This window comes from Thalassophryne amazonica, chromosome 4 (assembly GCF_902500255.1).
Source record: "Thalassophryne amazonica chromosome 4, fThaAma1.1, whole genome shotgun sequence".
Lineage (NCBI taxonomy): Eukaryota > Metazoa > Chordata > Actinopteri > Batrachoidiformes > Batrachoididae > Thalassophryne > Thalassophryne amazonica.
In genome coordinates this window covers 106,535,056-106,563,050 of record NC_047106.1, presented here as the reverse complement: position 1 = coordinate 106,563,050, position 27,995 = coordinate 106,535,056, and the positions used below count along the sequence as shown (strand labels likewise).

The window sequence follows — 27,995 nt, the reverse complement described above, 5'->3', positions numbered from 1 at the left end:
CTATTGCATTCAAGATTCTTTATTCTACTGATGTATTATGACTGTCAGATGGGAGATTTGGCTGTTTTCACTCCACATGAATATTCACTTTGTTGTAATACAGCCTTGCACACAGACAGGCTGGGTATGCTTAATATGCCGGCATGGGGAAGGGAGCCTACTGAAAAAACACAGTGGCAGCACTAGGGTTAAGATGGTCTTTGAAGAAGGGGTAAACATGCAGGTGTGAGCTGGATTTATTACACATGGCAAAAGGACAACATCATTGTAAAACAGAGTTTGCAAAACAATCATTTTATCAATTACAATCAACATTCTTTCAATTGACCAACCCTTTCACCAATATGATCAAAATTCACTTTTTCTAGAAACAATGCACGTGTTTTTGTTTTCAACCCCTTGTCTGTGTATTTCACTCTAGTATGAGTTGCAGAGGGCTCATACCATTAATACTGTATGTGCAATATTTTTACATTACAGCAGCAATGTAAAATTGCCATGCGATCTTGCGATATTAAAATGCAACAATATATTTCATTGAGGTGAAAAGTGGCAATCACCTTAGTATTTCTTCTGTTTTTCTTGTTGCTTAATGCTGACTAATTATACTGTATTTGTTGTCTTTCTGCTGCCTAATTCTGTTTTTTCTCTCTGTCTGAGGTGCAGCTCCATCCAGAAATGGATGTGGTGTCTGTTTCTGCAACCCTCCCGTCCTATGCACTGGCAAAATTTCCTATATATTCGTTTTGTGAATTGTTTCGTAAATTGTGTCAGTAGCATGGCCCAAGCAGAGGGTCACCCCTTTGAGTCTGGTCTGCTTGAAGTTTCTTCCTCAAATCATCAGAGGGCGCTTTTTTTCCTAAGGGCCCCTTCACACATAGTGTGAAGTTTGGTCAAATACAGCGAAACAGGGCAAAACAGTTCGAATTAGCGCACCACGAAACATCGTGCCGACGGGCAGGCGTGCTCGATCCTGGTGTGAGAGTTCATGCACGCGACTGTGTATTTCGAGTACGAACACAGTGCGAGGTGCACCGCATTGCGCCGCTTATGTGGAATAAATAAAAAATAAAAACCAGCTGGTACCCGTGTAACCACTTGGCGCTGCATATGTGGAAAACCTTAAAAGAAGGAAGAAAAAAAACATACCACCCACGGGACTCAAACCCGTGCCTTCCATAAGCTCTGACTGCCAGTCAGAAACTTTACCACTGAGCTACGGAGCTGTCTTTTGAAAGCTGCGGGAACCTGCCTGATATCAGGAAGGACATGGAAGTATTACAAAAAAATAACATAAAATCATATAAAAACACCGCATTTATCAAGCGGGCAATACAAATATGATCTGTCTGTTCCTCTGGTGATGACCCATGGTCACAGACATACAGTTATGAAATGACATGAATGAGAAGCAGTGTGCTCTGATCATCTACTGGTCCAGTGCGTCTAGTCGCTCCGTGAGCGGGTTCTGCTCTACACACGTGTCTTGTGGACAGCACACCGCAGCACTGACACCTCGTCATGTGGAACAGAGCTCATGTGGGTGACATGACGGTCAGATCGGCCACTGCGTGTTCTAATCTGACAGTCCGTTTCAACCTGGCAGGCTGTCAATGTCCGCTCCGTGCACGCGCTTGCTTGCTGCAGGTTGTTGCCACGGCGATATATGTTTTTATTGCTGTCCACATAAGTACAGCAATCAGACACACACGCCTAACAGTGGACAGTTGTTAGTCCATGTCTGTCCAAACACAATAGGTGTTGTCCAGCTGGGATGTCCAGATCCACAGATCCCCACAGCTGCTTCTGTTGGCAGCCACACTTCCTGTCAGTGGAGTGCACACACCCACGTGTCAGTGTGTGTTTTTGCAAAGCCACACTAATGGGGAACTTTCACAGTGAGTACGACAGTGACTGTCTGCAGTCTGTTGTCATGCCAAGAGTGCAAATGGCCACACATTTTCTAAGTGCCAAATGAGTGCTGTTAGATGTTTGTGCATGTCAGATGGAATTTGGCTGATAGCTGTTGCGAGAGGGTTCGATGGGTTCGCACAGCGCACACTCTGTCTTTCAGCCACTGGTGTGCGCAAATAGTTGTAGCAACGGGTGTACGAGACACTGGAAGCAGCTACGAAATTCCACAGTTTGCATACAATTTCTGCTTCATGCGCACTTAATGTGCAATTTGACCAAATTCGCAGTAAGAGTGAAGCGGTCCTTACCACTGTCACCTGTGTGCTTGCTCTGGGGGTTGGTAAGGTTAGACCTTATTTGTGTGTGTAAACCTTGTTGTGATTTGGCGCTATATAAATGAAATAAATTGAACTGAAATTGTTCTCGTGGATGATTGTTCTTGTGTTTTATCTTTTATTATGAAAAGTGTGTTATAAAGAAAATCTCTCAACTTCTCAGAAGTCTCTGTGTCACTATGCTGTGTCTTTACTCTTCACCGTCATCAGTCTCAAGGCACAGCAGAATGAGCATGCTCTGGCATCAAGTTGCTTCTACATAAAAGTCAAAGTCACTCTGATAGCAGAAACTGTATGAATATGAACAGTTACATTATTTAGAATATGTTTTGGCCAATTCCATGAGAATGCAACATCTGTTACCACTTTCAATGTTCCTGTAGTAGTCTGGGCGTCCCCAAGATGACTTCTCAGAAGGATGAAGAAATCTGGGACAGCTAGATCACAACAGGACCACTGAAAACAGAAACAGATGTGACATTCTGATAGAACTCCCCATTTTTGGAAAAGTGGGTTACATAAATGTATGTGTGGAAGTATGTGTGAGAACTATGTGCAGAGTGTGAAAGATAATGAGATATGTGATTATTAAATGAGTGTGAATAAGGTGCACAGCTGTGAAACTGCAGGCACAGCCCCACAACCACACAGTCAGCTCTCCCAACCACAACACCACAGGCAGATCACCACCCCTGCCCCCATGGGAGAGGACATATGCAGCAATGGGACTACTACACTACACAACTAGTAGACAAAAAGCAACCACAGAGATCACAGACCAGCCAATCAGCACACAACCCCACCACACTTTTTTGGAATGATGCCGCAGATGATGTTTGGGGGGGGTCAAACACAATGCATGATTCACACCATCTCTTCAAATTAAGAATATCAAAGCTACAGAGTATTTCACCCTCCCACACACTCCCACTCCCTGAGTAGTTTCAGTTTAATATGTTCTTGTTAACATTGAAGCCATAATGGATTATAATAATATTGGGTTTGTTTTTGAAGTTGTGCTTCCTTATTTCTCTCAGCCTGACAATACTGGTCTGCATCATGGGGCTGTAGAAACACAGTAGATTTTCAATTTTAACAAAAAGTGTAAAAAAAAAAAACCCAAAAAGCAAAACATGAAACTGAAGGAGAAAGAATGTAATAACCTAGCTGGTCAACATAGGCGACCAGAGATTCTGCTGGGAAGAACTCAGGGGAAATTCTGGACATACTTCTTACACAACTTTTGCTGGATATCTGTTGGACAGGTAAGACAACATTCACACAAGTCTGCTGGGTCAGTTGTCAAATGTTGATGCTTGTTTCTCCAAAACTAATCAGTGGGAGACTAAAACCCCCACTCACACAGAGATGAGACAGCTAGAGATTTAGGACAATCACCTACAGTGTGTTGTAGTCTCCTCAAGAATACAATATAGAAATTTATAATTTATCTATTTATAGAAAAACTCGCAGTTCCGTATAAAAGACTTTTGCGAATGGAACTGATGTACACATGTGCATTATGGTGGCAATTTGTATGAGAAGAATTTATAAGACTGTCATCCATTTGGCCATCACCCATGCTGGAGCTGTCCACAGTGCTGAACTGTGATGCTCTTTGTCAAATAGGAAGGACGATGTGACTGCCTCACAATGTGTAAGTCTGCAGCAATATGTGCATGCTACAGCCGTGCATATACGAACACGCACTATACAACACAACCCACACGTGACACACTTTTTCCATGATACTCCCCAGTATGACTCATAGACATGCATAACAGGATGGATCACACGAATCACATTACACCCACACCATCTGGTTTGTTTGAGTTGTGTGAGCGCTTTGAGCCGTGGCTGGAGCTGGGCTGCTGGTGTGGGTCTGGCCCGATTGTTCTGACCAACTGTGGAAAAGATCAAATACAGATGATTCCAGTTTCCTAAAGGCTCATTCATTGCTGATTGAAGGGATGTTTTATATTAAGCTTCCTAAGTGACAGAAGGACCAAAAGGACCCAGGATCACTGACCAAGCATCAGTGACATGAGTGTTTAATTCAGCATTATAGTTACAACTTGCAGCAGCACAGTGGTTTCCTGATTAGCACTGTGCCCCTCACAGCAGGAGGTGGGATGAAGAAAGAACCAGAAATCCTCATTATTTTGTCACTTTGGATTATGCCGTATACAGAATGCAGACATCCACACAGCTTGTGCCTTATACATACTGTAAAACTATCAGGAATTACTTCAGGTTATATAAATATTGTGTGAAAACAAGTGTTTATGTAATTTTCTGCTGTTTATATCATAGTTTGGAAACTAAAAAGATACACTTGATAAACACACTTTGTGTCTTTGACTCACCAACAGTTTAGCATGCAAAATGAATACAGAATACGGCATCAGAATTTTGTCTCTCTGTTGGGACTGTTTACACAGAGACTGCTACCTGCTGCTTTGGACTTGAACTAACAGTCTTTTTCAAGACTTTTTTACCTTTTTACTTTTTTTAACTTTTTTACTGTGCTCCAACGCCTAAGGAAGACCTCTAACGGTCGAAACATCGCGACGGAGCACTTTTATCAGCTAACTTTCATTAGCGTTGGCAAGCTAACTAGCTTGCTAACGCTTTCGTTTTTATTTTTTATTTTTATTTTATTTTAGCGCTGTTGTCGTGCGTTGCCTGTAATGCTTCATGGCCTGTTTGGTGCCTTGATTGGGGCACTCCTTCTGCTGAATCACCTCTGGATTATTTGCACATTATTCACTTTGTGTGTTTTTAGGAATCCGCTAGCTTAGCGCAGCTACTAGCTCTTAGCCGGTTTAGCATGGCGGCTTCTCCTGTCTCTCCCGCACTTTTCTGCTCTGGGTGTGAAATGTTTAGTTATTCCTCGGCCTCTTTTAGCAGTAACGGTACTTGCAATAAGTGCAGCTTATTCGTAGCTTTGGAGGCCAGGCTGGGCGAATTGGAGGCTCGGCTCCGCACCGTGGAAAATTCTACAGCTAGCCAGGCCCCTGTAGTCGGTGCGGACCAAGGTAGCTTAGCCGCCGTTAGTTCCCCTCTGGCAGATCCCGTGCAGTCGGGAAAGCAGGCTGACTGGGTGACTGTGAGGAGGAAGCGTAGCCCTAAACAGAAACCCCGTGTACACCGTCAACCCGTTCACATCTCTAACCGTTTTTCCCCACTCGACGATACACTCGCCAAGGATCAAACTCTGGTTATTGGCGACTCTGTTTTGAGAAATGTGAAGTTAGCGACACCAGCAACCATTGTCAATTGTCTTCCGGGGGCCAGAGCAGGCGACATCGAAGGACATTTGAAATTGCTGGCTAAGGCTAAGCGTAAATTTGGTAAGATTGTAATTCACGTCGGCAGTAATGACACTCGGTTACGCCAATCGGAGGTCACTAAAATTAACATTAAATCGGTGTGTATCTTTGCAAAAACAATGTCGGACTCTGTTGTTTTCTCTGGGCCCCTCCCCAATCAGACCGGGAGTGACATGTTTAGCCGCATGTTCTCCTTGAATTGCTGGCTGTCTGAGTGGTGTCCAAAAAATGAGGTGGGCTTCATTGATAATTGGCAAAGCTTCTGGGGAAAACCTGGTCTTGTTAGGAGAGACGGCATCCATCCCACTTTAGAGGGAGCAGCTCTCATTTCTAGAAATCTGGCCAATTTTCTTAAATCCTCCAAACTGTGACTGTCTAGCGTTGGGACCAGGAGGCAGAGCTGTGGTCTTATACACCTCTCTGCAGCTTCTCTCCCCCTGCCATCCCCTCATTACCCCATCCCCGTAGAGACGGTGCCTGCTCCCAGACCACCAATAACCAGCAAAAATCTACTTAAGCATAAAAATTCAAAAAGAAAAAATAATATAGCACCTTCAATTGCACCACAGACTAAAACAGTTAAATGTGGTCTATTAAACATTAGGTCTCTCTCTTCTAAGTCCCTGTTGGTAAATGATATAATAATTGATCAACGTATTGATTTATTCTGCCTAACAGAAACCTGGTTACAGCAGGATGAATATGTTAGTTTAAATGAGTCAACACTCCCGAGTCACACTAACTGTCAGAATGCTCGTAGCACGGGCCGGGGCGGAGGATTAGCAGCAATCTTCCATTCCAGCTTATTAATTAATCAAAAACCTAGACAGAGCTTTAATTCATTTGAAAGCTTGTCTCTTAGTCTTGTCCATCCAAATTGGAAGTCCCAAAAACCAGTTTTATTTGTTATTATCTATCGTCCACCTGGTCGTTACTGTGAGTTTCTCTGTGAATTTTCAGACCTTTTGTCTGACTTAGTGCTTAGCTCAGATAAGATAATTATAGTGGGCGATTTTAACATCCACACAGATGCTGAGAATGACAGCCTCAACACTGCATTTAATCTATTATTAGACTCTATCGGCTTTGCTCAAAAAGTAAATGAGTCCACCCACCACTTTAATCATATTTTAGATCTTGTTCTGACTTATGGTATGGAAATAGAAGACTTAACAGTATTCCCTGAAAACTCCCTTCTGTCTGATCATTTTTTAATAACATTTACATTTACCCTGATGGACTACCCTGCAGTGGGGAATAAGTTTCATTACACTAGAAGTCTTTCAGAAAGCGCTGTAACTAGGTTTAAGGATATGATTCCTTCTTTATGTTCTCTAATGTCATATACCAACACAGAGCAGAGTAGCTACCTAAACTCTGTAAGGGAGTTAGAGTATCTCGTCAATAGTTTTACATCCTCATTGAAGACAACTTTGGATGCTGTAGCTCCTCTGAAAAAGAGAGCTTTAAATCAGAAGTGTCTGACTCCGTGGTATAACTCACAAACTCGTAGCTTAAAGCAGATAACCCGTAAGTTGGAGAGGAAATGGCGTCTCACTAATTTAGAAGATCTTCACTTAGCCTGGAAAAAGAGTTTGTTGCTCTATAAAAAAGCCCTCCGTAAAGCTAGGACATCTTTCTACTCATCACTAATTGAAGAAAATAAGAACAACCCCAGGTTTCTTTTCAGCACTGTAGCCAGGCTGACAAAGAGTCAGAGCTCTATTGAGCTGAGTATTCCATTAACTTTAACTAGTAATGACTTCATGACTTTCTTTGCTAACAAAATTTTGACTATTAGAGAAAAAATTACTCATAACCATCCCAAAGATGTATCGTTATCTTTGGCTGCTTTCAGTGATGCCGGTATTTGGTTAGACTCTTTCTCTCCGATTGTTCTGTCTGAGTTATTTTCATTAGTTACTTCATCCAAACCATCAACATGTTTATTAGACCCCATTCCTGCCAGGCTGCTCAAGGAAGTCCTACCATTATTTAATGCTTCAATCTTAAATATGATCAATCTATCTTTGTTAGTTGGTTATGTACCACAGGCTTTTAAGGTGGCAGTAATTAAACCATTACTTAAAAAGCCATCACTTTTTATTTTATTTTACCACTGTTGTCGTGCGTTACCTGTGCTGCTCCGCAGGCTGTCTAGTGGATTTTTATTTTATTTTTTATTTTTTACCACTGTTGTCGTGCGTTACCTGTGCTGCTCCGCAGGCTGTCTAGTGGATTTTTATTTTATTTTTTACCACTGTTGTCGTGCGTTACCTGTGCTGCTCCGCAGCCTGTCTAGTGGATTTTTATTTTATTTTTTACCACCGTTGTCGTGCGTTACCTGTGCTGCTCCGCAGGCTGTCTAGTGGATTTTATTTTATTTTTTACCACCGTTGTCGTGCGTTACCTGTGCTGCTCCGCAGCCTGTCTAGTGGATTTTTATTTTATTTTTTACCACCGTTGTCGTGCGTTACCTGTGCTGCTCCGCAGCCTGTCTAGTGGATTTTTATTTTATTTTTTACCACCGTTGTCGTGCGTTACCTGTGCTGCTCCGCAGCCTGTCTAGTGGATTTTTATTTTATTTTTTACCACCGTTGTCGTGCGTTACCTGTGCTGCTCCGCAGGCTGTCTAGTGGATTTTTATTTTATTTTTTACCACCGTTGTCGTGCGTTACCTGTGCTGCTCCGCAGCCTGTCTAGTGGATTTTATTTTATTTTTTACCACCGTTGTCGTGCGTTACCTGTGCTGCTCCGCAGCCTGTCTAGTGGATTTTTATTTTATTTTTTACCACCGTTGTCGTGCGTTACCTGTGCTGCTCCGCAGCCTGTCTTGTGGATTTTTATTTTATTTTTTACCACCGTTGTCGTGCGTTACCTGTGCTGCTCCGCAGCCTGTCTAGTGGATTTTTATTTTATTTTTTACCACCGTTGTCGTGCGTTACCTGTGCTGCTCCACAGCCTGTCTAGTGGATTTTTATTGTTTTTTGCCACCGTTGTCGTGCGTTGCCTGTGCTGCTCCGCAGCCTGTCTAGTGGATTTTTATTTTATTTTTTGCCGCCGTTGTCGTGCGTTACCTGTGCTGCTCCGCAGCCTGTCTAGTGGATTTTTATTTTATTTTTTGCCGCCGTTGTCGTGCGTTACCTGTGCTGCTCCACAGCCTGTCTAGTGGATTTTTTATTTTATTTTTTACCACCGTTGTCGTGCGTTACCTGTGCTGTTCCACGGCCTGTCTAGTGGATTTTTATTTTATTTTTATTTTATTTTTTTTACCACCGTTGTCGTGCGTTACCTGTGCTGCTCCGCAGCCTGTCTAGTGGATTTTTATTTTATTTTCTACCACTGTTGTCGTGCGTTACCTGTGCTGCTCCACAGCCTGTCTAGTGGATTTTTATTTTATTTTTGCACTGTTGTCGTGCATTCGCTGTTGCCGTGCGTTACTTGTGCTGCTTCATGGCCTGTCTGGTGCCTTAACTAAAGCACTCCTTCTGCTGAATCACCTCTAAATTATTTACACATTATTCACTTTGCGTGTTTTTAGGAATCCACTAGGTTGCGTAGCTACTAGCTTTTAGCCGATTTAGCATGGCGGCTTCTCCTGTCTCTCCCGCACTTTTCTGCTCTGGTTGTGAAATGTTTAGCTGTTCCTCGGCCTCCTTTAGCAGTAATGGTACTTGTAATAAGTGCAGCTTATTCGTAGCTTTGGAGGCCAGGCTGGGCGAATTGGAGACTCGGCTCCGCACCGTGGAAAATTCTACAGCTAACCAGGCCCCTGTAGTCGGTGCGGACCAAGGTGGCTTAGCCACCGTTAGTTCCCCCCTGGCGGATCCCGGGCAGTCGGGAAAGCAGGCCGACTGGGTGACTGTGAGGAGGAAGCGTAGCCCTAAACAGAAGCCCCGTGTACACCGTCAACCCGTGCACATCTCTAACCGTTTTTCCCCACTCGACGATACACTCGCCGAGGATCAAACTCTGGTTATTGGCGACTCTGTTTTGAGAAATGTGAAGTTAGCGACACCAGCAACCATTGTCAATTGTCTTCCGGGGGCCAGAGCAGGCGACATTGAAGGAAATTTGAAATTGCTGGCTAAGGCTAAGCGTAAATTTGGTAAGATTGTAATTCACGTCGGCAGTAATGACACTCGGTTACGCCAATCGGAGGTCACTAAAATTAACATTAAATCGGTGTGTAACTTTGCAAAAACAATGTCGGACTCTGTTGTTTTCTCTGGGCCCCTCCCCAATCAGACCGGGAGTGACATGTTTAGCCGCATGTTCTCCTTGAATTGCTGGCTGTCTGAGTGGTGTCCAAAAAATGAGGTGGGCTTCATTGATAATTGGCAAAGCTTCTGGGGAAAACCTGGTCTTGTTAGGAGAGACGGCATCCATCCCACTTTAGATGGAGCAGCTCTCATTTCTAGAAATCTGGCCAATTTTCTTGGATCCTCCAAACTGTGACTGTCTAGCGTTGGGACCAGGAGGCAGAGCTGTGGTCTTATACACCTCTCTGCAGCTTCTCTCCCCCTGCCATCCCCTCATTACCCCATCCCCGTAGAGACGGTGCCTGCTTCCAGACCACCAATAACCAGCAAAAATCTATTTAAGCAAAAAAATTCAAAAAGAAAAAATAATATAGCACCTTCAACTGCACCACAGACTAAAACAGTTAAATGTGGTCTATTAAACATTAGGTCTCTCTCTTCTAAGTCCCTGTTGGTAAATGATATAATAATTGATCAACGTATTGATTTATTCTGCCTAACAGAAACCTGGTTACAGCAGGATGAATATGTTAGTTTAAATGAGTCAACACCCCCGAGTCACACTAACTGTCAGAATGCTCGTAGCACGGGCCGGGGCGGAGGATTAGCAGCAATCTTCCATTCCAGCTTATTAATTAATCAAAAACCTAGACAGAGCTTTAATTCATTTGAAAGCTTGTCTCTTAGTCTTTTCCATCCAAATTGGAAGGCCCAAAAACCAATTTTATTTGTTATTATCTATCGTCCACCTGGTCGTTACTGTGAGTTTCTCTGTGAATTTTCAGACCTTCTGTCTGACTTAGTGCTTAGCTCAGATAAGATACTTATAGTGGGCGATTTTAACATCCACACAGATGCTGAGAATGACAGCCTCAACACTGCATTTAATCTATTATTAGACTCTATTGGCTTTGCTCAAAAAGTAAATGAGTCCACCCACCACTTTAATCATATCTTAGATCTTGTTTTGACTTATGGTATGGAAATAGAAGACTTAACAGTATTCCCTGAAAACTCCCTTCTGTCTGATCATTTTTTAATAACATTTACATTTACCCTGATGGACTACCCTGCAGTGGGGAATAAGTTTCATTACACTAGAAGTCTTTCAGAAAGCGCTGTAACTAGGTTTAAGGATATGATTCCTTCTTTATGTTCTCTATTGTCATATACCAACACAGAGCAGAGTAGCTACCTAAACTCTGTAAGGGAGTTAGAGTATCTCGTCAATAGTTTTACATCCTCATTGAAGACAACTTTGGATGCTGTAGCTCCTCTGAAAAAGAGAGCTTTAAATCAGAAGTGTCTGACTCCGTGGTATAACTCACAAACTCGTAGCTTAAAGCAGATAACCCGTAAGTTGGAGAGGAAATGGCGTCTCACTAATTTAGAAGATCTTCACTTAGCCTGGAAAAAGAGTTTGTTGCTCTATAAAAAAGCCCTCCGTAAAGCTAGGACATCTTTCTACTCATCACTAATTGAAGAAAATAAGAACAACCCCAGGTTTCTTTTCAGCACTGTAGCCAGGCTGACAAAGAGTCAGAGCTCTATTGAGCTGAGTATTCCATTAACTTTAACTAGTAATGACTTCATGACTTTCTTTGCTAACAAAATTTTGACTATTAGAGAAAAAATTACTCATAACCATCCCAAAGATGTATCGTTATCTTTGGCTGCTTTCAGTGATGACGGTATTTGGTTAGACTGTTTCTCTCCGATTGTTCTGTCTGAGTTATTTTCATTAGTTACTTCATCCAAACCATCAACATGTTTATTAGACCCCATTCCTGCCAGGCTGCTCAAGGAAGTCCTACCATTATTTAATGCTTCAATCTTAAATATGATCAACTTATCTTTGTTAGTTGGCTATGTACCACAGGCTTTTAAGGTGGCAGTAATTAAACCATTACTTAAAAAGCCATCACTTGACCCAGCTATTTTAGCTAATTATAGGCCAATCTCCAACCTTCCTTTTCTCTCAAAGATTCTTGAGAGGGTAGTTGTAAAACAGCTAACTGATCACCTGCAGAGGAATGGTCTATTTGAAGAGGTTCAGTCAGGTTTTAGAATTCATCATAGTACAGAAACAGCATTAGTGAAGGTTACAAATGATCTTCTTATGGCTTCGGACAGTGGACTTATCTCTGTGCTTGTTCTGTTGGACCTCAGTGCTGCTTTTGATACTGTTGACCATAAAATTTTATTACAGAGATTAGAGCATGTCATAGGTATTAAAGGCACTGCGCTGCGGTGGTTTGAATCATATTTGTCTAATAGATTACAGTTTGTTCATGTAAATGGGGAATCTTCTTCACAGACTAAAGTTAATTATGGAGTTCCACAAGGTTCTGTGCTAGGACCAATTTTATTCACTTTATACATGCTTCCCTTAGGCAGTATTATTAGACGGTATTGCTTGAATTTTCATTGTTACGCAGATGATACCCAGCTTTATCTATCCATGAAGCCAGAGGACACACACCAATTAGCTAAACTGCCGGATTGTCTTACAGACATAAAGACATGGATGACCTCTAATTTCCTGCTTTTAAACTCAGATAAAACTGAAGTTATTGTACTTGGCCCCACAAATCTTAGAAGCATGGTGTCTAACCAGATCTTTACTCTGGATGGCATTTCCCTGACCTCTAGTAATACTGTGAGAAATCTTGGAGTCATTTTTGATCAGGATATGTCATTCAAAGCGCATATTAAACAAATATGTAGGACTGCCTTTTTGCATTTACGCAATATCTCTAAAATCAGAAAGGTCTTGTCTCAGAGTGATGCTGAAAAACTAATTCATGCATTTATTTCCTCTAGGCTGGACTATTGTAATTCTTTATTATCAGGTTGTCCTAAAAGTTCCCTAAAAAGCCTTCAGTTAATTCAAAATGCTGCAGCTAGAGTACTGACGGGGACTAGCAGGAGAGAGCATATCTCACCCATGTTGGCCTCTCTTCATTGGCTTCCTGTTAATTCTAGAATAGAATTTAAAATTCTTCTTCTTACTTATAAGGTTTTGAATAATCAGGTCCCATCTTATCTCAGGGACCTCGTAGTACCATATCACCCTAATAGAGCGCTTCGCTCTCAGACTGCAGGCTTACTTGTAGTTCCTAGGGTTTGTAAGAGTAGAATGGGAGGCAGAGCCTTCAGCTTTCAGGCTCCTCTCCTGTGGAACCAGCTCCCAATTCAGATCAGGGAGACAGATACCCTCTCTACTTTTAAGATTAGGCTTAAAACTTTCCTTTTCGCTAAGGCTTATAGTTGGGGCTGGATCGGGTGACCCTGGACTATCCCTTGGTTATGCTGCTTTAGACGTAGACTGTGGGGGGGTTCCCATGATGCACTGTTTCTTTCTCTTTTTGCTCTGTATGCATCACTCCGCATTTAATCATTAGTGATCGATCTCTGCCCCCCTCCACAGCATGTCTTTTTCCTGGTTCTTTCCCTCAGCCCCAACCAGTCTCAGCAGAAGACTGCCCCTCCCTGAGCCTGGTTCTGCTGGAGGTTTCTTCCTGTTAAGAGGGAGTTTTTCCTTCCCACTGTTGCCAAGTGCTTGCTCACAGGGGGTCGTTTTGACCGTTGGGGTTTTTCATGATTGTTGTATGGCCTTGCCTTACAATATAAAGCGCCTTGGGGCAACTGTTTGTTGTGATTTGGCGCTATATAAAAAAAAAGTTGATTGATTGATTGATTGATTGATTACTTAAAAAGCCATCACTTGACCCAGCTATCTTAGCTAATTATAGGCCAATCTCCAACCTTCCTTTTCTCTCAAAGATTCTTGAGAGGGTAGTTGTAAAACAGCTAACTGATCACCTGCAGAGGAATGGTCTATTTGAAGAGTTTCAGTCAGGTTTTAGAATTCATCATAGTACAGAAACAGCATTAGTGAAGGTTACAAATGATCTTCTTATGGCTTCGGACAGTGGACTTATCTCTGTGCTTGTTCTGTTGGACCTCAGTGCTGCTTTTGATACTGTTGACCATAAAATTTTATTACAGAGATTAGAGCATGTCATAGGTATTAAAGGCACTGCGCTGCGGTGGTTTGAATCATATTTGTCTAATAGAATACAGTTTGTTCATGTAAATGGGGAATCTTCTTCACAGACTAAAGTTAATTATGGAGTTCCACAAGGTTCTGTGCTAGGACCAATTTTATTCACTTTATACATGCTTCCCTTAGGCAGTATTATTAGACGGTATTGCTTAAATTTTCATTGTTACGCAGATGATACCCAGCTTTATCTATCCATGAAGCCAGAGGATACACACCAATTGGCTAAACTGCAGGATTGTCTTACAGACATAAAGACATGGATGACCTCTAATTTCCTGCTTTTAAACTCAGATAAAACTGAAGTTATTGTACTTGGCCCCACAAATCTTAGAAGCATGGTGTCTAACCAGATCGTTACTCTGGATGGCATTTCCCTGATCTCTGGTAATGCTGTGAGAAATCTTGGAGTCATTTTTGATCAGGATATGTCATTCAAAGCGCATATTAAACAAATATGTAGGACTGCCTTTTTGCATTTACGCAGTATCTCTAAAATCAGAAAGGTCTTGTCTCAGAGTGATGCTGAAAAACTAATTCATGCATTTATTTCCTCTAGGCTGGACTATTGTAATTCATTATTATCAGGTTGTCCTAAAAGTTCCCTAAAAAGCCTTCAGTTGGTTCAGAATGCTGCAGCTAGAGTACTGACGGGGACTAGCAGGAGAGAGCATATCTCACCCGTGTTGGCCTCTCTTCATTGGCTTCCTGTTAATTCTAGAATAGAATTTAAAATTCTTCTTCTTACTTATAAGGTTTTGAATAATCAGGTCGCATCTTATCTTAGGGACCTCGTAGTACCATATTACCCCATTAGAGCGCTTCGCTCTCAGACTGCAGGCTTACTTGTAGTTCCTAGGGTTTGTAAGAGTAGAATGGGAGGCAGAGCCTTCAGCTTTCAGGCTCCTCTCCTGTGGAACCAGCTCCCAATTCAGATCAGGGAGACAGATACCCTCTCTACTTTTAAGATTAGGCTTAAAACTTTCCTTTTCGCTAAGGCTTATAGTTAGGGCTGGATCGGGTGACCCTGGACCATCCCTTGGTTATGTTGCTTTAGACGTAGACTGTGGGGGGGTTCCCATGATGCACTGTTTCTTTCTCTTTTTGCTCCGTATGCATCACTCTGCATTTAATCATTAGTGATCGATCTCTGCCCCCCTTCTCGGCATGTCTTTTTCCTGGTTCTTTCCCTCAGCCCCAACCAGTCTCAGCAGAAGACTGCCCCTCCCTGAGCCTGGTTCTGCTGGAGGTTTCTTCCTGTTAAAAGGGAGTTTTTCCTTCCCACTGTGGCCAAGTGCTTGCTCATAGGGGGTCGTTTTGACCGTTGGGGTTTTTCATAATTATTGTATGGCCTTGCCTTACAATGTGGAGCGCCTTGGGGCAACTGTTTGTTGTGATTTGGCGCTATATAAGAAAAAAGTTGATTGATTGATTGATTGATTAATGGTCTACACATGGATGGTTTTCCAAATTTCAGCAGTGGAGCTGTTCTTCTCTTTTTCCCCACCAATGTACACATTTCTCACAACATCCCACACGCTGGATGTTGTGGGACTGTCTTGGTTGACACGACTCTGCAACATAGCATGGCGGTTGGAGACAGTGCCTCTGGATTGGCAGACCGGGGTGGCGGTCCCTCTGTTTAAGAAGGGGGACCGGAGGGTGTGTTCTCACTATAGAGGGATCGCACTCCTCAACCTCCCTGGTAAGGTCTATTCCGAGGAGCAGTGTGGTTTTCGTCCTGGTTTCGGCACACTGGACCAGCTCTACACCCTCCATCGGGTGCTCGATGGTTCATGGGAGTTCGCCCAACCAGTCCACATGTGCTTTGTGGATCTGGAGAAGGCGTTTGACCGTGTCCCTCGGGGCACCCTGTGGGGGGTGCTCCGGGAGTACGGGATCCGGGGTCCTTTGCTAAGAGCTATCCGGTCCCTGAACGACCGCAGCAGGAGCGTGGTTTGCATTGCCGGTAGGAAGTCAAACCTGTTTCCAGTGCATGTTGGCCTCCGCCAGGGCTACCCTTTGTCATCGGTTCTGTTCATTACCTTTATGGACAGAATTTCTAGGCGCAGTCAGGGTGTAGATGGGGTCCGGTTTGGGAACCACAGAATCTCATCTCTGCTGTTTGCGGACGATGTGGTTCTGTTGGCTTCATCAAATCAGGCCCTTCAGCCTGCACTGGGGCGGTTTGCAGCTGAGTGTGAAGCGTCCAGGATGAAAATCAGCACCTCCAAATCCGAGGCAATGGTTCTCCACCGGAAAAAGGTACCTTGCCGTCTTCAGGTTGGTGGAGTATCCTTGACAGAAGAGACTGACAGAAGGATCGGTGCAGCGTCTGCAGTGATGCAGTCACTTTATCGGACCGTCATGGTGAACAGAGAGCTGAGTAGGGGGGCAAAGCTCTCGATTTACCGATCGATCTACATTCCGACCCTCACCTATGGTCATGAGATTTGGCTCATGACCGAAAGAACGAGATTGCAAGTACAAGCGGCCGAGATGAGTTTCCTCCTCAGGGTGGCTGGGCACTCCCTTAGAGATAGGGCGAGGAGCTCGGTCACTCGGGAGGACCTCGGAGTCGAGCCGCTGCTCCTTCACGTCAAAAGGAGCCAGCTGAGGTGGCTCAGGCATCTTTTCCGGATGCCCCCTGGACGCCTCGCTGGAGAGGTGTTCCGGGCACGTCCCATCAGAAGGAGGCCCCGGGGAAGACCCAGGACACGCTGGAGGGACTACGTCTCTCGGATGGCTTGGGAACACTTTGGGATTCCCCCGGAGGAGCTGGGGGAGGTGTGTATGGATCGGGAGGTCTGGGCAGCTTTGCTTGAGCTGTTGCCCCCGCGACCTGACTCCGGATAAAGTGGAAGAAAATGGATGGATGGATGGATGTACACATTTCTCTGGTACACCGAAGAACAGAGATCGTTGTCGTCATTGTGACAAGCAAGTCCTCCGTGGCGAGGAATATTGTGTCTAGATTGATTCCCAGATGCAATGGAGATGATTGAGCAGGTCAAGTAAAAAAAAAAAAAAAAAAAATTTAATCTACATCCAGGGTCGATCTAGAGATGCATGTATGTGGTGGGTTTGTTTAACATGTGAATGTCACTGCACAGTGACAAACATACGGTCCTTGACTGTCAATGGCTAGGAAATCCCAGATGATCAGGGTCTGAGGACATGCTGCAGTCTTCATCCACCTTCACAGCCACTGGGAGACAAGCAGCATCTCCTCCACCTGATCAGCCATTGAGAACTTCTTGTTTTAGCAGCGCCCCATTACCAGGCTCATGTACATGGTTCGCATCAGCCTTGATGGTTATTGTAGTGGCCATGGGGCACACAAGGTCTGCACTGTATTTCACCTCAACAGGCAATCCCCTACTTCAGGGGTGCCCAAGTTCAGTCCTCAAGATCTACATTCCTGACACTCTTAGCTGTCTCCCTGTTCCAACACACCTGAATCCAATGAAAGACTAGTTAGCAGGTTTTTAATGAGGCTTTCATTGGATTCAGGTGTGTTGGAGCAGGGAGACAACTGCTCTACTTGATCCATCACCCAGGTTTCATAATACAGGTAAGGGGTTGAATTTTGACACCCCACAGAGATGATACAGCACCAAGATCTAACAGCAGGTTTCTGTGAAACCACCTTTTCCAGAATTTTAGAGCAGAATTATAGATTTGATATCGGCCTATAGTTTTCAATACTCTCGGATCAAGATTAGATTTCTTAAGTAATGGTTTAATCACTGCAGATTTGAAACATTTAGGAACCGATCCAGAGGTTAATGACAGATTAATAATTTCCAGAACAGTCAGCTCACGAGTGGGCCACAGGTCCTTAAACAGTTTTGCTGGTATAGAATCAAATAAGCAGGTTGTGCTTTTTGTAGCCATTACGAGTTTTGTCAGCATGCCTTGTGAGATACTATAAAATTCTGTAAATCTAGGTCAGAGGTCTTAAACTCATTCCAGAAAGGGCTGAGAGGGTACAGGCTTAGTTTGCAACTACCTACTCCACCAGGTGATTTCACTGATTAACTGATTCCACCTGTTCAAAGTGATGCTCATCAGTGAAATCACCTGGTGGAGTAGGTAGTTGCAAAGAAAGCCTGCACCCTCTTTGCCCTTTCTGGAACGAGTCTGAGACCTCTGACCTAGGTAAAACCTCAGTGATGGCACCCACCTCAATAGCAGGATGCAGTGGCTAGGTTAAGGCATGCTGGGATACGTTTAACCTAATGTCATCTATTTTCTTCTCGAAGTAATCCAAGAAATCTTGTGCTGTAAAAGGAGAGTGACTTACAGGTGGTTGTCCATAAATGTGTTGCCACCATGTCAAACAAGAACCTTGAGTTATGCTTCTTTTTGTTGATCAAATCAGAGTAATAGGCCCACTTTGTAGCCAGTAATGCATGCTTATAGTCTAAGATAGCATCGCGCCACACAAGGTGGAATACTTCTAATTTTGAATTACACCATTTTCATTCTAGACCTCTAGCCTTATGATTGAGGTCACACAAGTAATCACTGAACCAAGGTGACTGTGTGTTGGGGGTGCACAGTTTTAAAATAGGTGGCACAATCATGTGGAGTGTAATTTTGAGTGCTGAGTTTAAACTGTCCACAGGACTGTCTACTGATTGGGCATTTTCCAAACGTGAAGTGTTAAATAGAAATGGAAGAAATGAATACAACCTTGTGATTACAAGGGCATCAATTCAGCACACAGTCTGTTGGAAGCAAGTTGCAAGTCAAATTAAACTTGCCACACCGAGCTACAATGTGAAGCCACAGCCATGGGAGAGTGATGATAAATAAATTAAATCAAAAGATACTATCTTGCTTATGATAAGGTATTTAAAAGTCACACAATAATGAATACCATGTCTGACTCAGAGGTGCCATACCGGGTCTAACCAGAGCAAAAGAAGTTGTTTCAGGATTCTATGAGATTGTCTCACACAAACATTACCATTTCATTGAAAAGAAAAGTTTTTTCCCTTTACTCCGGAGTTTAAAACCAACACTCATCAGCAGTCTTGTATGCGAGTAGTTGTAGTAAAGCTCCAATGATATTCCCCAAGTACAATGATCTTTCTTATTCATCAAAGACATCAAGTAAAAAATGTATCAAGTCATAAATAAACTGTAGATGTCTATAATGTGAAGCTTGTCAATCTAGTAAACATTAAAACAGCCAGCCTTAGAGAGAAATGCAGCTTTGGAGAAAATATTGATTACTTACTTTACTCCTGTCAAACTTTGCAAGAACCTGTGCAAGTTTAGCCATCCTCACATTTGTTTCCTCTTCGAGAAATACAACCCAGGATGAATTTTTCCCAAAGGAGTAGGACAAGCTGAGAATACACACACACACACACACATGCAAACATCAAAAAAACAATACAAGAATAAATTATTACTGAAGTACAGTCAAAATATTTTCTGTGAAAAAAATCTCTGAAAAACAAATCAATAGAACTGTTCTGAATCTCACACACCAAGACAGTTTTTCTTCAAGGCCAGAAAGACAGAAATATTTACCAAATCCATATTCAAAGACCATTCCGCATCTCTAAAATAATAAAATATGTATTGTTATTTAAGATATTCACAAAATGTACTCCATCTAACTTTAAGGTCATATTCTTCAAACAAGTGAATCAATATTTTTGTTACATCTCAACACATGTATTTACAACCCTGCCATGTTATCAATCACATTTATTGTGCTGTAAAAGCAGCTAAGTGTCCTGCAAAACATGGCCAACAAAATCCCCATTGTAAGAAAAATTCCTGGTTCTGCAAAAAAATTGATCGAACCCCAAATCCTTCAAAATGTGGTTAATCATGCTTGTAGCTCTTTCATACTTGAAGTCTCAGCGATACTTACAAAGGCAGCAGTGGAAGAATACTCCAATCTCCTTCATTATCTGATAAACTGTGAAGAAGCAAAACCACTGGTGGTGTCTGAAAGAGAACCCACACAATCAAGAGAACATCAGTTAAAGTACAGTGGACATAAAGATCATTGAAGTGGGTCTTCTGGTGGATGAAGTACATAGTTCAAAGACACTTGCATCAGGTCATTCACAGTTTTGATCAAATGCTAGTTATGCAACAACATTTGGTGTAAATTAGGTCTTTCAGGGATCTACTTTTTTCTATAGATTTTTCAAAGAATTCAAACAGCATTAAGAAATGCCTAATAATTAATTCCCAGAAATGATCTCACATGTCAGCAGTCTATCTGGCAGACAACAGTGAGGAATTAAATAAGGAGGAAGCTGGGTGAAGGCATTTTCTCAGCTTCCATTGCAGCACTTAAAACCGACAGGGACTGTCAACACTCATTAAATGGAGCACTTTGGAGTCCATTATGATTGGAAGATGTCTGAAGGCTGACCTTGCAACCATAAATGGAATGAGCAAGTGAGCTAGTTCACGCAGGCAACTTGACCTGCTTCTATGGTGTGGCACAGGTGTGGCATATGAAGATGCTGATTAGACATCAGAAAACCAGTCAGTATTTGGTGTGACCACCATTTGCTTCACGTAGTGCAACACATCTCCTTTGGATAGAGTTGATCAGCAGCCAGACAAGATCGAATGTGAGCCTTTGCCCACTCAAGTTGGTTATGATAATGAACTGCAGTCAGGTTGAGACCCCATTGAGGACGACGAGCATTCTGTGTTTCAGCATTTCCCATAATGCCCCTGGCAGCTGCATGGTGCTTCCCAGAATGCACTGCAGTGCCAGCAGAGTTCTGCTGTTTCACAGAGCATGTAAACAATGGCAAAGCGAGGATGTGGATGGCATTAATTTAGCGAGTTCCCGGGTGATTATGATTATACGCTCTCCCAAGTTGAGAGAGTTATCATGAGGAGGTGTAGCACCTGTGACGGACTTCTGCTGTGCCCTGATGTTGTCTTATTGTCCATACTTCACAAGACGTGTTTACACTGTGAGTGCTGAGCTCCTGACACCGGAACTCTGCTGAAACTAACCTCTCGCGTGAGTCACGGTCTGCCACATGGCGCGAGATTCACAACTGCGAAAAACGGAATGCAAAAGTGTTGAGGTGTGATGACAAATGTCACACAAAAACAGGCACCTGTGGGCAGAAATGTGCCCAACACCAGCCTGCAGTGAATTAGTATTTGTAAGAATCGTGTACAAGAGCATTTCCTTTTCTTCGACTTGTGGTACTCACTGCAATACACATAATTCGGTACAAACCGTCAGATACTTTCTAAAATTTAGGCAGGAGACTACAAAAAAAACAAAACAAAAAAGTTCACAGTACTCTAAACAATGAAACCCAATCCCTCTTCCTGAGAAGACTGTAGGATAAAGGACTACATCAAGGTGATGAAACTTTTCATTGTTGCTCAGAATAAAAAAGGACACAGCATTGTTAAAAAAACAAAAAAACAAAAAAAAAACAGAAATTAGTTGTCAGACTGCAATTATTTATATACTAGCATGTTACCCGTGGGGATCCACGGGCTCTAGATTGGGTAGTGTTCATAAAAAAGGTAGCTGACATTTTTCAAGGGTGGTAATAAATTATGCAAAGGTTCTACAATAAGTTGGTATGGCGTGTGAGTGCAGAATGTTTTTAAAACCTTAGCCCTCAACAGTTTTTAGAAGAACAACTCAATCCTTTTATTTCCTGTTAATTATGTACACTTTTAATGTTAATTTCCTGTCTTAATGTATTTAAACACTGTTCCATGTATTTTTAATGTATTTACTATTATGTACTTACAGTGAACTTACTAAATAAAATCACACAGGCATGCACACATTTGATATATAGATGATTTACCGTCCCCTGTTAGATTGGCATGAGTTCAGAATGTAATTATCACAGTCCATTGTTCAGTGTTGTTAGCTAATATTCATAGTTTCTGCAAAAAATATTAGTCCTATCAACATTGCATTTTTGTGGTGTTCATCCTTGACCCCAAAATACATAAGCATACCAAACGGGAGACGTCAGCACTCCCTAGTTTCTTTCTGATCAGGGGTGTTTTGCTGTATCTGTTAGCTGTTTAATCTGCGCAGTTAGATTGATCTAGTTAACTAGATAACAATTTGTTTCACAGTGTAATCTTCACGTGCCTTAACTAAAGTACTCCCTCTGCTGAATCACCTCTAAATTATTTACACATTATTCACTTTGCATGTTTTTAGGAATCCGCTAGCTTAGCACAGCTACTAGCTCTTAGCCGATTTAGTATGGCGGCTTCTCCTGTCCTCTCCCGCACTTTTCTGCTCTGGGTGTGAAATGTTTAGGGTATTCCTACGGCCTCCTTTAGCAGTAATGGTACTTGTAATAAGTGTAGCTTTCGTAGCTTTGGAGGCCAGGCTGGGCGAATTGGAGACTCGGCTCCGCACCTTGGAAAATTCTACAGCTAGCCAGGCCCCTGTAGTCGGTGCGGACCAAGGTAGCTTAGCCACCGTAGTTCCTCCCGGCAGATCCCGAGCAGACGGGAAAGCAGGCCGACTGGGTGACTGTGAGGAGGAAGTGTAGTCCTAAAACAGAAGCCCCGTGTACACCCGCCAACCCGTTCACATCTCTAACCGTTTTTCCCCACTCGGCGACACACCCGCCGAGGATCAAACTCTGGTTATTGGCGACTCTGTTTGAGAAATGTGAAGTTAGCGACACCAGCAACCATAGTCAATTGTCTTCCGGGGGCCAGAGCAGGCGACATTGAAGGAAATTTGAAACTGCTGGCTAAGGCTAAGCGTAAATTTGGTAAGATTGTAATTCACGTCGGCAGTCGTAATGACACCCGGTTACGCCAATCGGAGGTCACTAAATAATATTGAATCGGTGTGTAACTTGCAAAAACAATGTCGGACTCTGTAGTTTTCTCTGGGCCCCTCCCCATTCGGACCGGGCGTGACAGTTTTAGACCGGCATGTTCTCCTTGAAAATGCTGGCTGTCTGAGTGGTGTCCAAAAATGAGGTGGGCTTCATAGATAATTGGCAAGCTTCTGGGAAAACCTGGTCTTGTTAGGAGAGACGGCATCCATCCCACTCTGGATGGAGCAGCTCTCTTTCTAGAAATCTGGCCAATTTTCCTTAAATCCTCCAACCGTGACTATCCAGGGTTGGAACCAGGAAGCAGAGTTGTAGTCTTACACACTCTCTGCAGCTTCTCTCCCCTGCCATCCCCTCATTACCCCGTCCCCGTAGAGACGGTGCCTGCTCCCAGACCACCAACAACCAGTAAAAATCTATTTAAGCATAAAAATTCAAAAAGAAAAAATAATATATCACCTTAAACTGCACCACAGACTAAACAGTTAAATGTGGTCTATTAAACATTAGATCTCTCTCTTCTAAGTCCCTGTTAGTAAATGATATAATAATTGATCAACATATTGATTTATTCTGCCTTACAGAAACCTGGTTACAGCAGGATGAATATGTTAGTTTAAATGAGTCAACACCCCCGAGTCACACTAACTGCCAGAATGCTCGTAGCACCGGCCGAGGCGGAGGATTAGCAGCATCTTCCACTCCAGTTTATTAATTAATCAAAAACCCAGACAGAGCTTTAATTTCATTTGAAAGCTTTGTCTCTTAGTCTTGTCCATCCAAATTGGAAGTCCCAAAACCAGTTTTATTTGTTGTTATCTATAGTCCTCCTGGTGGTTACTGTGAGTTTCTCTGGGAAATTTTCGGACCTTTTGTCTGACTTAGTGCTTAGCTCAGATAAGATAATTATAGTGGGCGATTTAACATCCACACAGATGCTGAGAATGACAGCCTCAACACTGCATTAATTTATTGTTAGACTCGACTGGCTTTGCTCAAAATGTAAATGAGTCCACCCACCACTTTAATCATACCTTAGATCTTGTTTGACTTATGGTATGGAAATTGAAGACTTAACAGTATTCCCTGAAACCACCTTCTGTCTGATCATTTCTTAATAACATTTACATTACTCTGATGGACTACCCAGCAGTGGGGAATAAGTTTCATTACACTAGAAGTCTTTCAGAAAGCGCTGTAACTAGGTTTAACGATATGATTCTTTCTTTTAGTCTCCATGCCATATACAACACAGGGCAGAGTAGCTACCTAAACTCTGTGAGTGAGATAGATTATCTCGTCAATAGTTTTATATCCTCATTGAGGACAACTTTGGATGCTGTAGCTCCTCTGAAAAAGAGAGGATCCGTGGTATACTCACAAACTCGCAGCTTAAAGCAGTATAACCCGTACGTTGGAGAGGAAATGGTGTCTCACTAATTTAGAAGATCTTCACTTAGCTGGAAAAAGAGTCTGTTTGCTCTATAAAAAAAGCCCTCCGTAAAGCTAGGACATCTTACTACTCATCACTATTCAAGAAAATAAGACCAACCCCAGGTTTCTTTCAGCACTGTAAGCCAGGCTGACAAAGAGTCAGAGCTCTATTGAGCTGAGTATTCCTTAACTTTAACTAGTAATGACTTCATGACTTTCTTTGCTATAAAATTTTAACTATTAGAGAAAAAAATTCCTCATAACCATCCCAAAGACATATTGTTCTCTTTGGCTGCTTTCAGTGATGCCGGTATTTGGTTAGACTCTTTCTCTCCGATTGTCTGTCTGAGTTATTTTCATTAGTTACTTCCTCCAAACCATCAACATGTCTATTAGACCCCATTCCTACCAGGCTGCTCAAGGAAGCCCTACCATTATTTAATGCTTCGATCTTAAATATGATCAATCTGTCTTTATAGTTGGCTATGTACCACAGGCTTTTAAGGTGGCAGTAATTAACCATTACTTAAAAAGTCAATCACTTGACCCAGCTATCTTAGCTAATTATAAGCCAATCTCCAACCTTCCTTTTCTCTCAAAAATTCTTGAAAGGGTAGTTGTAAAACAGCTAACTGATCATCTGCAGAGGAATGGTCTATTTGAAGAGTTTCAGTCAGAGTTTAGAATTCATCATAGTACAGAAACAGCATTAGTGAAGGTTACAAATGATCTTCTTTTGGCCTCAGACAGTGGACTCATCTCTGTGCTTGTTCTGTTAGACCTCAGTGCTGCTTTTGATACTGTTGACCATAAAATTTTATTACAGAGATTAGAGCATGCCATAGGTATTAAAGGCACTGCGCTGCAGTGGTTTGAATCATATTTATCTAATAGATTACAATTTGTTCATGTAAATGGGGAATCCTCTTCACAGACTAAGGTTAATTATGGAGTTCCACAAGGTTCTGTGCTAGGACCACGTTTATTCACTTTATACATGCTTCCCTTAGGCAGTATTATTAGACAGCATTGCTTAAATTTTCATTGTTACGCAGATGATACTCAGCTTTATGTATCCATGAAGCCAGAGGACACACACCAATTAGCTAAACTGCAGGATTGTCTTACAGACATAAAGACATGGATGACCTCTAATTTCCTGCTTTTAAACTCAAATAAAACTGAAGTTATTGTACTTGGCCCCACAAATCTTAGAAACATGGTGTCTAACCAGATCCTTACTCTGGATGGCATTACCCTGACCTCTAGTAATACTGTGAGAAATCTTGGAGTCATTTTTGATCAGGATATGTCATTCAATGCGCATATTAAACAAAAATGTAGGACTGCTTTTTTGCATTTACGCAATATCTCTAAAATTAGAAAGGTCTTGTCTCAGAGTGATGCTGAAAAACTTATTCATGCATTTATTTCCTCTAGGCTGGACTATTGTAATTCATTATTATCAGGTTGTCCTAAAAGTCCCTGAAAAGCCTTCAGTTAATTCAAAATGCTGCAGCTAGAGTACTGACGGGGACTAGAAAGAGAGAGCATATCTCACCCATATTGGCCTCTCTTCATTGGCTTCCTGTTAATTCTAGAATAGAATTTAAAATTCTTCTTCTTACTTATCAGGTTTTGAATAATCAGGTCCCATCTTATCTTAGGGACCTCATAGTACCATAGCACCCCAATAGAGCACTTCGCTCTCAGACTGCAGGCTTACTTGTAGTTCCTAGGGTTTGTAAGACTAGAATGGAAGGCAGAGCCTTCAGCTTTCAGGCTCCTCTCCTGTGGAACCAGCTCCCAATTGAGATCAGGGAGACAGACACCATCTCTACTTTTAAGATTAGGCTTAAAACTTTCCTTTTTGCTAAAGCTTATAGTTAGGGCTGGATCAGGTGACCCTGAACCATCCCTTAGTTATGCTGCTATAGACTTAGACTCCTGGGGGTTTCCTATGAGTGTTGTGTGGGCCGCCAGAAGAGGAGGTACTGCTGGCCCACCACCAGAGGGCGCCCTGCCTGAAGTGCGGGCTTCAGGCACGAGAGGGTGCTGCCGCCTACAGGAAAAGCCGAGGTGACAGCTGTCACCGATCATCTGCATCTCACCCTGGATAAAAGCAGGATGACACCTCCACCACATCGCCGAGATATCGACTTCTGTGAGAGGTGACTTTCTCTGCCAGCATTAAGTGATTCCAAGAGCTATTGTGTTGCAGCTGTCAACCAGAGGACCGGCGTGGGTCGCGACTGTTTCGTCCTACTTCCCGTCAGATAAGTGGTTAAACAGACGCTGCACGAATGTGTGTTAAAGGTGGAGGTGGAATTCCCACCGTTATTGTTACGGGGTGTACACACACCCACACTTGACTGTCTTTGTTCTCCACCAGCAGTACCAGATCCGACACGCTGAGACGGTGGCCACCTGGGGACTTCGGGACTTGGCGGCTCCAGTATCCTTCGGGTTCGGTGGCGATGGAAATCGTGTGGTTCCGGTTCATCTCCAGACAGGCGTCTCCTATCGTCGAGCCTGCCCACACGACACCTTCATTAATTGACTTGTATTTATTCTGTAATCTGCTGTGTGTGGTTGTGACATTCACAGCAGTAAAGTGTTCTAATTTAACTCCCTCTATTGTCCGTTCATTTACGCCCCCTGTTGTGGGTCCGTGTCACTACACTTTCCCAACACTGAGTGTTTCTTTCTCTTTTTGCTCTGTATGCACCACTCTGCATTTAATCATTAGTGATTGATCTCTGCTCCCCTCCACAGCATGTCTTTTTCCTGGTTCTCTCCCTAAGCCCCAACCAGTCCCAGCAGAAGACTGCCCCTCCCTGAGCCTGGTTCTACTGGAGGTTTCTTCCTGTTAAAAGGGAGTTTTTCCTTCCCACTGTCGCCAAGTGCTTGCTCACAGGGGGTCGTTTTGACCATTGGGGTTTTTACGTAATTATTGTATGGCCTTGCCTTACAATATAAAGCGCCTTGGGGCAACTGTTTGTTGTGATTTGGTGCTATATAAATAAAATTGATTGATTGATTGACTTTAACAAGTTAGTCTCAATTTGGTTCTGTTTATTGTTTTGCTTTGTTTATTATTTAGTTACTGGTTTCATTCAGCACCTCATCATTTAGTTTGCAGTTATTTAATTATTTGTTGCTTTTTCTTGTTACACTTTTGTCACTGGTTTCATTCTTTGTTTATCATTTATTGTGTAGTTCGTATTTGCTCACTCTGGTTTTTTTTAGTTAGTTTAGTTCTGTTTATCACATTTGTTGTATAATGTTTAGTCACAGGTTTTTGTTATTATTTATCTTTGGTGTTGCTCATCAGATTATGTTCCATTTGTTATTCATTGCATTTTCTGTTTAGCAGTTATCTTGTTTTATTCATTGCATTATTCTGTGTTCACTGGGTTTTGTTTATTTGCAGTTTAACCGATAGTTTGTTTGGCCATTTTATTGTATTCGCTTTTCTGTACCGTTCAGTTACAGTTCCATTCTAGTTTTAGTTTTACTCATTAGTTTTCTGGTTTTCCCCTTTTTGATTTGTTACGGTAGTTCTTAAGTTTGCCCCTTTTGTTTTTGTTCACATTAATTTTTTTGAACACGTCATGTTTCTCACAATTAGTTTTTCTGTCACTCACTTCTCTTGTTTTGCAACGTTTTGTTTTGCTGTCTTGCACACTCTTGCCTTTCTTCTCTCTTCTTTGTTCACCACACCTCTTTCCACACACCTGCTTCATATCAACCTGATTAGTTTGCTCCTCTTTAAAACCCTCACAGTTCCACAGCTCACTGCCTGATTGTTG

General features: G+C 42.5%; 1 protein-coding gene across 1 annotated transcript in view; it reads right to left on the bottom strand.

Moving 5' to 3' along the window:
• b3glcta (beta 3-glucosyltransferase a) overlaps positions 1–27,995 on the bottom strand; it is a 577,905-nt gene that overhangs the window by 134,946 nt on the left and 414,964 nt on the right. Inside the window, exons 5-6 of the mRNA XM_034168392.1 lie at positions 19,806–19,882; positions 19,158–19,269 (exon numbers count right to left, since the gene is read on the bottom strand). Of these exons, the coding sequence (XP_034024283.1) occupies positions 19,158–19,269; positions 19,806–19,882 (189 nt within the window). The remainder of the gene's footprint in view (positions 1–19,157; positions 19,270–19,805; positions 19,883–27,995) is intronic.